The 17,832-nt window shown below is 43.7% G+C and overlaps 1 protein-coding gene across 2 annotated transcripts in view; it reads right to left on the bottom strand.

Annotated features, from left to right (window-relative positions):
- Positions 1–17,832, bottom strand: part of LOC116946144 (growth arrest-specific protein 7-like) — a 46,622-nt gene that overhangs the window by 18,871 nt on the left and 9,919 nt on the right. Inside the window, exons 1-2 of one of the 2 annotated variants that reach the window (XM_032961039.2) lie at positions 1,215–1,311; positions 972–1,083 (exon numbers count right to left, since the gene is read on the bottom strand). In XM_032961039.2, coding sequence (XP_032816930.1) covers positions 972–1,050 — 79 coding nt within the window. In that variant the 5' untranslated portion in view covers positions 1,051–1,083; positions 1,215–1,311. Of the gene's footprint in view, positions 1–971; positions 1,084–1,214; positions 1,312–17,832 lie in introns of those variants that run through there. The other variant, XM_032961037.2, reaches the window with a different exon arrangement.

Below are 17,832 nucleotides of genomic sequence, written 5' to 3' on the forward strand. Positions count from 1 at the left end.
ATGTTGAACTTCTTTCGCACCGTACGTAGCCAACCGTGCTAATCAGAGGTGCAGGTGGGAAGGACAACAAACTAAACACCAAATGCAATTCCAAAGATGTGAAGTTTCAATCTAGACGATATAAAAGTGCATAGCTCCAGTGGCTTCCTAATATTGGAAAGAAGAGCGTTCCAGACGGCCGCACAAGCGCATGTTAGTGCTGCAGATGAGTGCACCTTGCTATCAACCCATTGAGCCAAGTGCAATGCCTGACCAGAAAACAAATATACCGTGTGCTTTATTTATACAAAGGTGGTGCAGTGGATGATGCACTGCAATGAAAAACGGTGGCAAAGGGGCACCACGGTGGCAAGATGACACGCAATGGAGAGGCCTGTCACCCAGCATTGGATTGACAAAGGGCTGTACATTATGCTTATAATTATCGAAACGATTACAGGGGTTGTAAAATGTCGTTACAATACACGCATCATCGTGCCTTGCTTATAATGTCAATGTTACCTGCAAGCAAGGCCGTAATTATAATATATATTGGGGGGGGGGGGCACACCCCCCCCCCCCCAATATTCAAATATGCTCAAAATGTCCCCCCCAATATATTGCCATAAAATAGATTTCTGTTTATATGATTGTGGTTATGGTTGTACTTTATTAATCCCTAATCTCTGCCATTACATACAATGAAACAAAGGTCAAAAAATAAAAAACAGAGCAATGTAATAAATACAATACACTATTAGACATTATTGTAAAAAATGAATAAAAAGTTAATCCTATGTGTTAGTAATTTTTTAATATTTTAGGCAGGAAATGAGTTGTCAAATTTAGATTTTTTTTATGGGGGGAGGACCCCCAGACCCCCTGGAAGATTTGGTTCCCCCCAATGTTGACTCCATGGCTACGGCCTTGCCTGCAAGAGATCAGGCCCTCCAAATGTATGTAAACTGAACTGTAATTATGTCTTTGGTTACCGTTTGTGCTTGTGTTGACGTAATATTTAGGTCCCTGGGGAGAGCTGAAGCACTGCCAGCCTTCGGGAAGATGGGACATCTCGGGTTCCTCTGTGTCTCCTGGTTCAGGCTTCTGTTAAAACAATAAAAAAACAGCATAAGACAGATAAGAAAAACAAAATAAGCCAAAAAAACTATATTATGGTAAATAACTTTTTTAACAAAAACACAAGACAGTTTCTCCGACATGTTTTCGGGCTGTACCCTGAGCGTTGTTAGGCACGACGCATGAAGTTTCGCTCCCAGCTCCTCTAGGATGTGGCTATCGTCACGCGGTGTGAAACATCTGGAATCCTGCCAAACAACACGCTATAACAATCTGAAAGGAGAAAACAGCATCGCCGCAGAGCTCTGCAGCACAATCGCAAAAAGCTCACGCAGTAGTACAGTTCATAACCAGCGATGAGGCTCGCAATCAGAGGTTGCGAGTTTAACTCCAGGTTGGGTGCTGCTAACTCAGCCCATCATCCCTCTGGGGTCGATACAATAAAGAGCACTTTGTAAGGAAGTCAACAGTGACTACCTGTGGAAAGACTCTCCCCCCCCGGCCCCTGTCATAGGAATGTGGAATTTCCACCACTGACCCAGGGCTGTAACCATGGAGATGTGCACTGCCTCGATGTTCTTTTGAGCAGGAAGTCACTTTAACTTCATTTTTAAGCACAGTTCAGCTTTGAGACGAATTGTGAGAATGTATATTTCCATAAATGATACATTGCGTGATTTTGTATCTGTTATTTATCTATATAGTTGCAAAAACACATTTCAAAATCAGTGGTGTGGAATTTGTTTGAGGTAAGATAGAAAAAGTGTGCAGTTATTCAAATTGAGTGCCATGTCAAATTGAAAACATTTTCGAATGTTAATACGTAACACATTAATACCCTGCCATGCTGACAGGACGCAATTAATCATTGGAGGAATAACATTTTAACAAAAAACACACATTTTATCGTGTGTGTGTGTGTGCATGCAATGCTGAAAGATGCAATAACGATATTCGGCTTCGGCCAGCCAATTTCTAAAACCTACTGGGAACGTGGAGCACAGCTGCAAGTCAGTCAAGTACAATCTCCACGCCATGAAATAAAACAAAAGTGTGAAAGAGCGGGACCAGATCATGTGGCGCATTGTACATGAAAGCCCCTCTCAGCTTTCACGTTTAAGAAAACACTTTGCATTTGAACTTGTCAGCAAAGCTTTTAGTAGCCCGCAAGTGAAACCTGCAACGTACCAGCAAGCGTACGTTTGTACGCGCGCAGCCAGTGGTGAACGGGTGCACAGCCCTGCAACTGCTTGGTCGCGTCACTGGTGGCGGAAGCGCGTGCACTCGAGGAATATTTGGCCTACTCTTCCACCCTGACCAGGCATCTTGGAAGAGGTTTGAGTTACCCCCCACACTTTACCCCGCCATGGGTGACCTGCCCATCGACTGTGGCGTCCCTATATAATTAAACTTCTACAGAGGGGTGGGGTCAAGAAACGTGCCCGTTTTTTTCAACCGCCGTGCCAGGAGGGCGGACTGGCAACATCTGGATTGAAGGTCCTTTGTGTGGCCACAATTACACCACCAGGGCAGCTTCCCTGCTCATACAGTAAGTAATGGGCAGTACACGACTTTCTAACCAAACTAATGTATGCACTTGATGGTGCAGTTCACGTTTGAGGAATCCGATGGGCTATAAAGCTCTTTTTCACGGATGTCCAGTAGGGGCGGGTCTCAACGTCACAACAAAAATACAAAAACACAATAGGAGTGCAAAGCATACGGAAGGTGAGCAATTAACTAAAATAATATATAAATTAAACTAAACTTTTTATTTTACCAGGTAAAGCCCTCTGAGCTATTACCTTCTTTTTTTCAGAAGCGACCTGGCCACAAATGACAGCTCAACGAAGTGGCCCATCACGTGGATGACTTACAGCCGCCAAATCATCTAAGCGCACGTTTCTAAGGTGCGCGCCATGAGCGGTGAGAGCACAGATGGGTCGAGCAAGAAGAAGAAGAAGAATAATGAAGTGCCCTGGAAGGACGCGAGACGAGGGTTCCTTTATCACCACCGTACAGCTGCATCTGTGTGTGTGTGTGCGCACTTTGGTTGCGTGTGAGGAGCGGTAGTGTAGGGGTTAGCGCTACGGTGCACTACCAACCCGGGGATCCGAGTTCGATTCCCGCTCACGGCCAACACCGGTGACGATTATCTGAACCGGTCACAGGCATCCCCTAGGTCGACTTTAGCCTCAAAATGAGTACCTGGTGCGGTGTGTGAACATCACCGCTAGGGAGACAAAGGTGGCCGGGGGCGTGGTGTTGCCCACCCATCCACCCCCTCGTGCGCCGTGCCAACCTTCGTAGGTGCTCGTGAACAGCACTTGCCCGAACAGTCTGTTACAGGCTACACGGGGGGGGGGGATCTTTGTCTTTGCTGTTGTTGCGTGGGCAGTACGGCAGAGTGCGCAGGGTGTAAGCAACCCTCCTCCCAGTCTCTCTGCGCTGTGCCAAGTCACAGCCCTCTATCCACGGTCACGCACCCAACCCGGCATCAACAGGCAGTCAGCCAGCCGGCGCGACTGTTGTGCCAGCACAACCCAGGAGGGAAGCCGTCATCTCGAGAGAGAAAGTGGAAAAAAACACCCCCCCCCCCCCCCCCCCCGCTGCGTTCAAAACGCTTTTTGTTTTACAATGCAACACAATAGTTTGGAGCTTTCGTTTTGGCAATAAAGTGGACAGCCACCGATGCAGAGGGGAAAAAAAGGCGGAGGGCAACTTCGTGTTGCCGTTTTGTAGGTTGTTTATGTGTGTTTGCAGTGTGTGTGTGAACACTGGAGCACAGCAACGTCAGCAAACATGGTTACACCAGGGCTTTCTGTTGTTGTATACATGTATAGTGGTGGATGTGTGTGCGCACTTAACGTTGTCTGCCATCTAGTACTCACAAATCCCTCAACTGACCTTTGTGCTTCAAAAGGGAACACAAAACAACCTTCCCCACACTTATCTTGATGATAAAAAACGGTTGGCTTTACATCTTAATGAATTAAATGCAACTTCACAATATTCCCCTCTCCAACCTCAGCACTTGAAATCAGCTCTGTAAGGCTCCTGCAAAAATCCCCAGGGGCTGACCACAGACAACAAAACAAGCGTCTTGCTTTTCTCTTTAAGTGATTGCTTTTTTTTTCCTTCAAGAGGTAAGTACCCTAGAGGAGTGGTGGCGGTGCCGGCCGATATGGCATGGGAAAGCCAGCTTAGCAGCCTTACTGAAAACAAGGCAAAGAGGGAAGACAAATAGGACAGTCACTGTGCAGTGGCTAAGGAGGTCAACACAAGCCACCAGTTTTATTGGCTTGCATAGTTTTACAAGTTAACTTCCCACAGAAGCAAAGCCGAGTGCGTTATGTAAGAACCATAGAACGAGACGAGACTAATCTGCCTCGCAAACAAAAAGAATACAAAATATTTCTAAAAACAAGAAAATAAAAATGAGTAAACTCCTATTTACCCACCCTAGTTATGACTCGCTCTTATCCACGGCCAGGTTTGTGACTCTTTCCTACTGTCCACACTCTTACACAGATATGAGGACTAACAAGTGGCGAATGCATCCTATTAGTACAGCATCAGTGTTTATGTGAGCTTTTTTCCGACAGACTCAATAAAGTTGTCTGCGCAGATAAGGTCAGATATAACATTATCTGAGATAAGGACAGATTTAACATTATTTGAGATAATGACAGATGTAACATTATCTGAGATAATGACAGATTTACATTATCTGAAATAAGAACAGATAACATTATCTGAGATAATGACAGATTTAACATTATCTGAGATAAGGACAGATTTAACATTATCTGAGATGATAGATTTAACATTATCTGAGATGACAGATTTAACATTATCTGCCAAAAACTGCGCCCCCATGTCAGCTATAAGGTGCTTGTCTCGTTTAGAACATCTCACAATTCCCTCTAACATGACAGATATGTAAAAATAGAAAGCACAAACAAAATGACACTTGTATCTTCCCGATGTATTGTCACAATGTACTTGTCTCATGTAAGTTACAAATACTCAAACATCACGTTCGTCTGTCCATGTGTTTGGGCTGTACCAAGCTAAAACAAATCGGAGAGCTCTACAGGGTGGTCCAGTTGTATTGTGACCCCCCCAATTAATTTAAATAAACCTTACTTCAAAAAATATTACGTTTTAAGATAATTAAATGGGGAGGGGGGTCACAAGATATCTGGAGCACCCTGTACAGTCGTTTAACACGAACCTCTTTTTGGGTTCACAGTCACGTGTTGTGTTTCGCCTGCTTGATGAGCTCATCATCCTTCATGTTGCGAAATGCCTCACAGGGTGTACAATTATTGTGCTTTTGACTTGCCACTTGAGACAACCACATTGCAATGTCAACGTTGAATCCTGCAATTTTGCCAGGAAGAAGCAAGTTTATCAGATGGTACCAACACGCTTGGGTTGTTGTGACTTTGGACCCCCGTGGCAAACAAAGCACCCCCTCCTTTGTAGCCTGGCTCACACGTTTTAAAATAAAAAACTATCGTCATGTATGATCTCTTTCCACAAGGCAATGTCGTGTTTTAAAACAAATGAACCAGAAAAAAACTACCATAACATATTTAACAATATCCCTGTTGGAACTCCACTGTTCAAAAGATGTAATCTAAAACAATAAGTTGTTACTCTGTCACATAGAGAAAACGGCAATTCAAGTTTTACACACATATATAGCACCCATCTAACTCTGCTTGTGTTCCCCAAGCACGTGCTTAGGAGACACTTCCAGCAGCCAACTTTCTGCCAAAACACTTAACTGGAATTGAAGCCCCCTTTTTTCTAGTTTTGCAGCTCGCAAAGTAGTGACATAATCGTCTAATGCCATTATTCAAACCAAGATGGATTATGCCTTTTGCCGTCATCTGGTCGAGCACCAATTGGGTAGAGGCTCAAAAGAAAGCCATCCCTTGGTGTGGACCAATCAATTTCAAGGACATTGCATATATTATCATAGTATGTTTTTTGTTTGCATTTTGACTGCAGGTATTGTGGTTAATGCAGACATGAATCCTTGTAAAAAGGTTTCAGTTTTGTTGCCAGAAAATAGGGGAAAAACCCTATTATTATAAGATGGATTATTATTATCACACAATCGGAGACATTGGCGATGGGGAGGTCTTCATCCAGCGGTGGATTGGTCATGGCTAAGAATTATTTTATAACCAACAAGCGACCCAGACGTTCAGTAAAGATGTAATGTAGTTGTATACCATATTTGTCATTGTATATTTAAACTTTAAATCTGAATTTCAATAAGCTGGATGATAGAGAAAATAAAACCACACTGCAATTACTGTACTGCACTAATTTTGTATGCAATAGTGTGTGACCTTGGAATAAGAGGACACTCAGATGAGAAGGCCGCGCTTAACAGTTTCACGTTGTCCACCAATATACACACGGTTTGTAGTTTGCGCCAACATTATATGATTCTTTGCATTTGATCGATGTGTTGTGGCTTTTTTCACTGCATACGTTTTCACGCTTGTGCCCTCCGATGTTGTTGTTCGTCACGGGCCTTTAGAAAACATCGTAAACCTCATTATCCGCAAGTTTATCGCAGATTAGCATAGATTAATTTAGTCACGAGTCATGAGCCACGCGATCTCCCCCCCCGCCCCCCCCCCCCCGTATTACGCTAAAATGAATTGGCAGATTTTTATAGGGGAATTTTATGGCTATTTCCTTTTATAGAGTAGAACGCCTTCAGCCACGATCCCTATTACCTGCAACTCCTTATTACCCTGGGCGCCGCGGTGGTGAGATGTTAACTACCTCGCCTGGTACGCAGGAGGTCGTGGGTTCCATCCTGACCCTGACGCCTGCTGCTGCTGTATATTTGGAGTTTGCATGTCTCTCTCTCTCTCCCCGTGGTCGCGTGGATTTGTCTCCAGGTCCTCCGGTTTTTCCCTCCACATTTAGAATCAGCACGCGTTCAGAGTATTTGGCTGCTATAAATGTCCACGTGACAAGCCACTTCGTTGAGCGATCATTTGTGGCCAGGTCGTTTCTGAAAAAGAGCTACGTAGCTCAGTGGGCCTTACCTGGTAAAATAAAAAAAATAGTATTAATTATCCACTAGAAATATAGGGTGCTGGCCTTATTCTTGCGGTTTTTCTTGTCCTGTGTTGCAGAACGTATTCCTACTTAACCACATTTTTTTTCCCCCGCAAATAAGTGAAGCAAATTTTTGTTGTATATAACATCGCATTTTCCGTACACTCAAATTATCCGCGGATGTTCCCCCCCCCCCCGTCCCACATGTACTGTACGAGTGTTAGGATTTTTTTTTTCTGAATGGAGAGAGGTTTCTGAATTTCAAGCCCGCGAAGGACTGTATGTAACTGTGCCTAAATGGCCCTGTAATGAGCTCAGTGCAGTTCGCAGTAATTGCATTTAAAATGGAAGGAACATTGGCATGGGCTTTCAAGCTGGCCCATCTTGTTCAAAACAGTCTTTTAAAAAACACAAGTCATGCAGACGCGCAGTATTTAGTTTGTGTCCTCGTGGCAAGACATTCGCCCTCTGACTTCGGCCAAGAATAGTGTCTTATTAATTTGCCCGAGCAGTTTTTTGTCGGGCCTCTACCTGAATAAAATCCAACACAGCGGGCAAGCTCGACGAGTTTCTTGTTAAAGTCCACGTCAGCTTAAATCAAATGTGGTCTTGCTGGTTGGGTAACATGCGCTGCGTTTGCTCGTTAATGTTACGCATCGTGCGCGCAAAGCTCGCAATACCTTTTAATGAATAACTTTAACCTTTGTGCACAACTCATATTTGAGAAACTCGATCATTCAACAACAAACAAAAATCTCCAAATATCGCTGGTGTACGTACAGTATTAGTGTAAAAGCATATCCCTGCTGGCTCTTGGAGAACTTTTTGTGGTTTCTCCAGAACTGGCTACACTCCACCTCTTCGTGACGTGTGACATTTCATCTAAAAAAAACACATCGGTTTCTTGTGGCGCACGTGATGTCCACGTTGACAATACAGCACGCGATGAATTGTGCATCGCGTGTTTTACGTTTTACTTATGTATTACATACAGAGGGTGTGTACGTAATGAACTCCCATAATCTGCGTTGATATGGAAGGACCATATCGTAAATCCTGAAATCCGTGGCGCCCTGCTTCGGTTAAGATTTACAAAACAGCGAAAGAAATGTACGTCGGTGTGTGGTGTGCCATGGAGTACACCGAAACGCTGCAATGCAATGGGTAAAAGTGGGCGATGGTAAGTACACTGCTGTGCACGATGACCCGAGTTCGATTACAGGCCACGGGCGAATATCAGTTCAATTACAAGGCCAGACTGTTTTAAAATGGGTTGGCTGTCCGTACATTTCACCCCACTTATATGCGAGTCGTCGACCCCACAAACTGTGGTGAACCCATTTACACCGCTGGGTGGGCAGAGAGGCAGTGGCAGGGGGGAGGAATTTGAGAGACGTGACCATTGTTTGAGCTGCCACATCGGGCGATTGGATCGAACTGGTGACTCGAGAGTCAGTATGCTGACTCTCCATTGCACCATGGCACCATTTATATTACAGTACGGAATAGGTACAGTTGAAAACGTAACAATCGAGGAGTCAATGGGCATGCAACAGTTGAAAGAAAGGGGGGGCAAAAAGCCATGTGACTTGATGCCCTTACCAAAACTTCATTGACTACACACACACACGCCTGTTGACGGCATTTTACCGAGGATTTACTCTGCTCATGCTCGTTACAGCTGTGGAAAAAAATCTCTACGCACAGTGTGGTGGTTGTGGTGGTGGTGATGGTGTTGGGGGTGGCACGGGCGGATTGATTTCAAGGTGCAGCCAGATTGGCGGGTGGGCCCTTAACGGGAGGGGGCTGTGGGTGTGTGGGGTTGAGGATTCGGGCTTCTCGCAACAATTTTTTTTTACATTTGGCCGCCCATTTGTGAGCCCACAATTTGTTGTGGCGTTAGAAGGAGGGGCAGGTGAACCGCACGCTGCGCACGAGGTCTAAAGGTTTGGGTTGCATGCATCGGTGGTACCACCAAGGTTGGGATTAAAAAACCAACAACCCACCACACCCCTTTCAAGTGGCACATGGCCAGCCCTCCCCCCATGATCATAAAACCCAAGGGGGAGGGGACATGAAGGTGCCCAACACTTTACCCAAGCACAGGCGAAACCCCCGATGCGTCATGTTATACGGAACATTCTTTTTTTTTTACCCACCGTGTGATGAACATCACGAGGATAATGGTGAATTAATATTTGTAAAAAAAAGTCAACTTTTTGATCATGTTCAAAGGTGGTGGTTTAATGTTCGTCTTACCCCTCAGGGCAGTCGCCTGGTACGCCGAAAAAATATGGGGCAGTGCCATCCACATGTTTGTCAGCAGTGTGTGCCGATCCGTCGGTTCACACTTAATCTTAAGCTCTCGATGCATGCATCTAATCGCTTGTATAACAACTGATGGTTTTGTATGTTTGTATATATTATGTGGAATGGTGCACGTGACACCACCACCAGCCACTGCAAGCCGCTCCGTCACAGATACGTTTTTTAAAATGTTGATAGTTTTTCTCATTAAAAGCTTTACCATAAATTGTAACTATTCACTGACTTGCGAAGCAAGATACTTATCACACCCCTCGTGGGGGACACTGTGCACCCCCCATTATCCACCACAGATTACGGGAGCAGTTACAACCCCCACCAATAACAATTATTGGATCGCAACTTATGGGATGTCGACTGAACAGTACAACGTACATGGATGGTCTTAATGAGATAATGGTGGAGGCAGAATTGTTTTTATTCTAATTAAAAAGAGACCTGATGGTTCAATGAGCCACTCTGTCTACAGGAAAGCTACCCATACGGATGCTTATCTGAAACCGGATTCCCACCACCATCCATCACAGAAGAATTGTCTCATCAAGACTCTGTATCATAGAGCCCAATGCATATCCGACCAGGAACACATAGGCAGTGAACTCAAGCACGTACACCAAGCTCTTAAGGCTAATGGTTACTCCGACTATACAATCCGCAAAGCTATCACTCAAACCATGAAGAAGGACCCTCTTGAGGAGCCTTTCAAAACCATCACTTTACCCTACATTGCGGGGATCACAAAAAAGATCTCCAAAATCTTGAATAAACACAAGATCCAGGTCCGTTTCAACACATTACATAAAATCCGTGATCTGGTTCCGTCTGTAAAAGATGTGATTCCGGACATACAGTACCCTGGTGTCTACAAACTAAGTTGCCTCTGTGGTAGTAGTTACATTGGAGAAACCAAACGCCATGTCTCGGACCGCATTCGTGAACACAAAGCAGACCTTAAACACGGTAGGACCAACACCTCGGCCGTGGCAGATCATTGTTATAATTCAGTAGGCTCACATGACATTGACTTTTCCAAGACAGAGGTTCTTCGTAAGCCATCTGGCTACCATGAGAGATTCGTTCATGAAGCTATCCACATATACAAGCACAGAGACAATTTCAACCGAGAAGATGGATTCTGGCTTAGCAATCATTGGAAAGATTTGATTAACCATTTCAGGTCTTAATTGATTGTTCATGCTTACAGTGGCTTTCAGACAGCATACATTAATTTTTCGTCTCCCCCCTCCTCTTTTCAGAACATAGATGGACTCGTCCTTCTAAATAAACTGCCAAATCGCTGCGCGTGGCACTGACGTTTTTTTATAAATACACCGTTTAAAAATAAATGAATTAATGCAAACCGACACACCTGATGACGACCGTTTGTGTTATGGTCGAAACGTCGTGAGAATTTTATTGTTTTATATATATTTTATTATTTTATTTTTCCATTCAACGTGACTTTACCGAAAGAGCTAAGAATATGAATTACTGCAGTCACGAAAGCTTTCAATAAAAAAAGAATTGTTTTTTTTAAAGATGTAAAATCTTGCATTGTCTCCTTCTGTGTGCTTTGCTGGGTTCGCTGTGCTGCACACGTTTGCCACGACTTGCAATGTAACCACCGAAAAACGATCCGCTGGGAGTTTAAGTTTCCTTAAACTGTAGATGCCTACCTTCATTAAAATCATGTTTTGGTCCAAACCATTTGGTTCTATTTAGAACTCAGAAAATAAGGAAACTGTCAAGGACGCAAACGTTTAAGTCCTCCATGCACACATTCTGTCGCTTGGTACAAAAAACAAATGCAATTCTTCATCTGAAACTAATCAACAAAAAGAGAAAATATTTTAAGTGATTTAAGATTGGGAGTAAATGTACTGTAATGCTGAACATTTACACAGCTAACCATTGAACAAATACGGTCGGTCACTACATCGCGCGGCACTCCGAGATGCACTTCTGCGGCCGTCTGGAACACTCTTCTTCCGATATTAAGAAGTCACTGGGAGCTATGCAGGTTTGAATCATCTCGATTTAAAAGTAATTTCTTGAGAACTGTCTGTTGTGTTTGGTTTGTTGTCATTCCCCCACACCTCCAATTAGCTACGTACGGTGCGAACGAAGTTCAACATACATGCAAACTTCACTTCTCCGTGGTGACGTGGAGGACAACCATCTAGGATCCTGTTATCCACGTGGGTTATCCACACATTAGGAAGGTGTTCTTCAAAGTAGGATGGCAAAAGCCACAGATAAGCATGGATAATAGGAACAATAGTAGCACGGATAACAGGAGTGTTCAATAAACGTACAGCTATTCCCGCTGATTATAGGAATCACAGGTAATAGGGTCGTGGACAATGTATGTTGAACTTCTTTCGGACCGTACGTAGCCAACCGTGCTAATCGGAGGTGCGGGGGCGTTCTACTCTTGTATAACCTAATAAGTTTCGATCTAAAGCTTTCGTGACTGCAAGGATTCATCTTCTTTGGTTCTTTCGGTAAAGTCACGTAGAATGAGAATAAAATAATAAATTGATCAAATAAAATTACACAATAATATTCTCACGACGTTTCGGCCACAACACAAGCGGCCTTAATCAGGTGAAGGGACGAGACTGTCTGGAGGACAGCGCTGGAGTGAAAAAGACTCCATTGTTCTGCAAGGAAAAATTATACAGGTAAGCATTGGAGGAAAGTCTGACAACACACAGTGTAGCTCCTACTGCAATTACTTAAAAGTACGTTAAAACGCTACGAAAATCTTTAATTGGGTTGTTTTTTTTGTCTTTCCTTCGCGCAGAGAGGAAAAACTCCACACACACACGCACCGTTGTTTGGAAAAAGTGGAAAATAAGCTCCACGTGGATCCAGTCTCTTGGTCTTCCGTTTGCACATGAACACAGGTCACCGTGGTCCCTTTCACCATGCACGCAGCGCCCTTCATAAAACGCCTTGCTCCTGGGCACGTACAACAAAGTGCCACTCTCGCAGGTCACTTGGTCGCTCTGTATGTACGTTGAACTTCTTTTGCACCGTACGTAGCCAACCGTGCTAATCGGAGGTGCGGGGGATGGACTAAGTAATTAAACACTCAAAAAGCAGTTTTAAATAAATAGGTTTTCAGTTTAACATGTAGGCTTTCGCGACCAATATTATTCATAATAAAGGTTTTTGGGTTAGATCGCGTTTATTTATAAATGTGTCGTAACCCTCCACCACCCGACACGGCCAATCAGCAAAAAAGTGTCACGTTGACAAAAAACAAATAGTTCACTACTTTAGCCCGCCGGTGTGTTGAAGAGTGAATCCACAACATTTACAGTTTGAGTACGACGTTTCGCTGGTAATTACATCCAGCATCATCGGGCAATTCGCCAGAATGGTAAAGGCGAATTGCCCGATGATGCTGGATGTAATTACCAGCGAAACGTCGTACTCAAACTGTAAATGTGGATTCACTCTTCAACACACCGGTGGGCTAAAGTAGTGAATTATTTGTCTTTTTGTCAACGTGATACTTTTTTTTGCTGATTGGCCGTGTCGGGTGGTGGAGGGTTACGACACATTTATAAATAAACGCGATCTAACCCAAAAACCTTTATTATGAAAAATAGGTTTTCAGTATAGATTTCAAAGTGCATGGCTCCAGGGGCTTCCTAATATAGTAATGTTGGAAGGAAGAGCGTTCCAGACGGCCGCAGAAGCACATCCAAAAGCGCGCGACGCTGCAGTGACCGTCTTTGTTCGATGGCTCAGCCACCAAAAGCCGCTGCTGCTGCTGCTGCTGCTACGAGGATGACCGGAGTTTTCGGTGATGGTTAATGTCCCTTGACGACATCAGCAAGGCATTGTGGCTCATTTGTGGCAAGCACTTTGTGTGTAACCAGTGCGACCTTATAATGTATTCGTTCAGTTTTGCATGGCCCTTAAAGTCACCCATTTAACAATGGTCAGCCACTAAAGTGGTGGTTCTCCCCCTGGGGGTGCGAGATGCCCTGGGGGTGCGAGACGTGGCCAGATCTTTTTTGGAAGGTAATTCGTCGAAACACAAATTAAGCACAGGCGGCGTTAAGTTCAACTACTTTGTTTAATCGAACATGTGCATTTATTTACATTATACAAAAAATTAATTACGATAAGAGAACCAAAGAGGCGCAAGACTGCGGTAAAGTTGAAGAATCACTGCACTAAAGGAAGAAGCTCATCAAATGAGTCAAAACCCTGCTGGAGTCATGTTTTTTTGTTGAATCAGGAGAGGCCAACAATGGGGAGGGGGGGGGAAGGAGGCTGGATGCTACGAAGTCATCAAGAACCGTTTACAACTGAGAGGAAAGGAGGTGGGGGGGGAGGGAACAACAGGCGCCATACATTTAAAAACCCTTTGAAGATTTCTCACAAAGGTTTCCTCCCCTTGCGGTGGAACAACCCAACCAGGAGCAGCGAACCAGCCGTCGACAGTGATTGTTCAAAGAACCGTATTTAAAGTAACTACACGCCATGTGTTCAACTGTGCGGTACAGGTATCATCACCAGCCATGGTCAACCCACTGCTGGATGAAGGCCTCCACGAGCCGTGTCCACCTCTCAAGATCCTGTGACGTACTACTAATTCATCCAGCACCTGCGCACGAGCCGATTTAGTCGCTACATCTCCTCTTGGACGCGTTCCATTCCTTGGCTGTCGCCACGTCATTTATTCTTGACCCGACCGGCCATCATCCCTTCTTGCGACGTGTCCTGCTGAAGCTCACGTTACTCACGTTACTTTCAAGCTTACGTAACTCACGTTACTTTCAAGCTCACGTTACTCACGTTACTTGCAAGCTGACGTTACTCACGTTACTTTCAAGCTTAAGTGACTCACGTTACTTTAAAGCTTATGTTACTCACGTTACTTTCAAGCTCACGTTGCTCACGTTACTTTCAAGCTTACATTACTCATGTTACTTTAAAGCTCACGTTACGCACGTTACTTTCAAGCTTACTTTACTTTCGTTCGCTGTATGTCATTGTCCTGTCGTGCTCTCTCATCCACGTGCTCCTCTTTCTGTCTCTCAATGCAATTCCCATTAGCATTGTTGGCTACATATGATGCAAAAGAAGTTCAACGTACATTCCAAACACGCATCGCTCAATGCGTCTTTGTATAGTTTTGTGTATAATTGTTGCACTATTGTATTCCAAATTATTGTATCATAAACAATTATGTTAACTTCCAGGAGGCTCGTAATTTAAGTTTTAAACTATCTAAAAATTTGCAACAATTTAGCGGAAGGGATTGGAGTCTACGAGGGTCCCTTCACGGCGCTGCAGTGAATTTATATTTTGAGTGCGTGCACACACACACAGCTTCTGCAGCTCTGTATCTGTACGATTTGCAGAAAACATTGAAATCTATATTGGGTGCAAAAATGTGCATGCAGGAACAGTGACGTACGCGGCATGAGGGGTTATACATATACAGCTATAAACGATTTAAAAACTCTTTTGTTTGTATTTACCAGGCAAGGTCCACCAAGCTGCATAGCTCTTTTGCAGAAGCGACCCGGCCACCACTAATGATAGCTCAATGACGTGGCTGATCATCGCGTGGAAATTTATTGCAGCCAAACACTCTAAACGCGTGATGTCGATTTTAAATGTGGAGGGAAAAACCGGAGGACACGGAGAAAAATCCACGGGGAGAGACTCCAAATACACAGGCAAGGTAGTTAGCATCGCATCACCGTGGAACCCTATAAACCATATACATGCATGCGACACACAGGTAAGTGAGAACCAATTTAAATATCCATCAGAAGATAACGGTGATCTCATTATTTCAACAATGCCGTGCTGCAAATGTTTTTTTTTAAATACCCATACAGGACTGGCAATCTAAAAAAAAGTCTCCAGTTCGATATCCCAGCCACTTCCCCCACCTCTGAACACCCAGCAGTTATATAAATGGGCGTACAAGTTGGTCGCCCGGCAGGCAGGTCGCGTGCAGTAGGATAAAGTGTGGGTACCATTCTCCCACATCTTCCAAGATGCCTGGTCGGTGTGGGAACATGTGCAGAATGAACCTCGAGAGAAGCTCTCTGGAGGTCCATCTAGCAGAGGCCCTCCTGCTGTTAGTCGCGTTGAGCAAGGAATTGCGAGGCCGCGCCTTCACCTATTTTTAATTTTAATATTAAGCCCAGTTCAGGTTATTGGTCTGAGCCACTTACTTTGTAAATGTCTTATGTCTGTGCCACTGTGTTTTTTGGCCCATTTTCAATGTAACACCTGGCTACATTTTGTAACATTCAACATGCATGTTGATATTGCAGTGTAACGTTTTAATATTTTTTCTCAACATCTCAGCGCGGCTTGGCTCTTGCATGCCATCACCAGATGCTTGATGCTCGTCCCAGAACGATAGATCTATTTTTATGTATAATATCGCCAGGTTCTGAGCACATTGTGATAACCACTACGCCTCTAGCCCACTTCAAATAAGGTTCTTACCAACTTAAATACTGAATAGGAAGTTTGCAGCATTTTTAAAATTCGTAATTCTATCAATTGCATCAGTACATTATCACAATGACTTATATCGGCTGACGTTGATTATTTTAGTAATGTATTTGATTTTGCAAACATCCTCTTAAGCCTTGGTGGGTAAAGTACACACAGTTTACATCACATGCAATCAATCAGTGTGCCATATAATGAGCATGCTGGACTGTGTTAAAATTCAGCCTGCATGGCTAAGTGGCTGTCAAAAAGTATGCAGCCATTATGTTCAGGGCCATGTGATACTGTCAAACACAAGCGAAATGCGCCATTGAGTACACATTCAAAGGCTGCGCCCCTACCTAGATGCAAAAACGAGTTTTATATCATTAACAAAAGACAATTATATAATTCTTTTTTTGTCAGTTTCAAGAGCAGGGAAATACGCTGCATCTGTTGTTCAACAGGGGGGTTTTCGGCATAACGACTACCCACCACAAGATTTGGACACAAAGAAACAAAGTCTATTGTGCAGAATTGCAAACGGTTTGGGCATGGATTATACCCATTGGAATGTGTCAATTACTTGCCAATTTTTTTTGTCCGTTAGGTTCACAAGTTTTCCCATCATCCTTCGCCAACCAGATATTCTTCGGTCGTGAATGACAAACAGGAACATAATGACAACCTGTCCATTTTTGTTGTTGTTTTTTGGGGGGGGCAGAACCAGCAGCAGTGAATCCAAATCTAGGTAATATATGCAGCAAACCCGAACCAGTTCCTTCCTTGGGTTCCACGTAAAGGCAGTGGATGACGCTGATGTATGCAAGAGTGCAGTGATCTTTAAAGTATGCTCATGTAATTGACAAAGTCGCTGCAGGCAGAGTACAGTATTTTATTTTAATTAATCACAAATTTAATTTTGAGCAGATCCAGAATTGCAAACGCCGTTCTAAATGCATTTGCGAAGTTGTCTTTGTGATAAACATGGACTTAATACAAGGTTTATTGCTACCCAAGTAACGAGCCTCACGTAAACAGCCATCAGGAAAGTATGAAATGACTAAAATCAAAAGTAGGGCATACACCTCTTCCACTTATCCGCTTAAGTTGCATATTTATTTTGCTGTATTTATTAAAACCTTCATTCAAAAACAGATTAAAGCCCATTGATACAAAATAAATTTCCATAACTGACTTGGGAGAATATCAACAACAAAAACACGAAAGTCAATGCACCAACAGCCTTATTATTAATACATGGTGGATGTAGCGGTGGTGGTGTAATGGTTAGTACAATGTGCTAAGAGCCATGGTTAATATGAGTGACGAGTGATATCTTCGACGGTTTTGAGCCTCCCCTAGGTGGATTTAGTTTTCAATGAGTAACTGGTGCCATGTGTATGCATCAGCCCTGGGCCAACGAAGGTGGGCGGGCGGACGTGGTACGAGCAACACCAAGTGCTCGGATGCCATGCTAGTCTTGATAACTGCTCGCTAGTAGCTCCCCATCAACACTCCCTGGAACAACGTGATGAAGTATGGTCAAAACAACTCCCATGGCTAATAAGGCATGGGGAGGCCTTCATCCAATAGGGGATGATGAACAGAGGGCTGCAATTATTGCAATACGCGTAATTTATATGGTTAATTATTTATTGAGTGACAGTAATCATATCACACACATCACAACTTAACGAGGCATTTAAAAATGTTGGAAGGTCAGATAGTTGTATGGTCTATCCAACATACAGTGTATGAGTGGAAAGGCAAAGTCGTAACATACATCCCGTGAATTACTGTAAGGTAAACATCCTAACCATGGGATCTCATACTAAAGTAATTTTCTCTTATGGATGGCATCACCATGAG

This window comes from Petromyzon marinus, chromosome 26 (assembly GCF_048934315.1).
Source record: "Petromyzon marinus isolate PM22_M1 ecotype Great Lakes invasive population chromosome 26, UKy_Petmar_22M1.pri1.0, whole genome shotgun sequence".
In the NCBI taxonomy this organism is placed as follows: domain Eukaryota; kingdom Metazoa; phylum Chordata; class Hyperoartia; order Petromyzontiformes; family Petromyzontidae; genus Petromyzon; species Petromyzon marinus.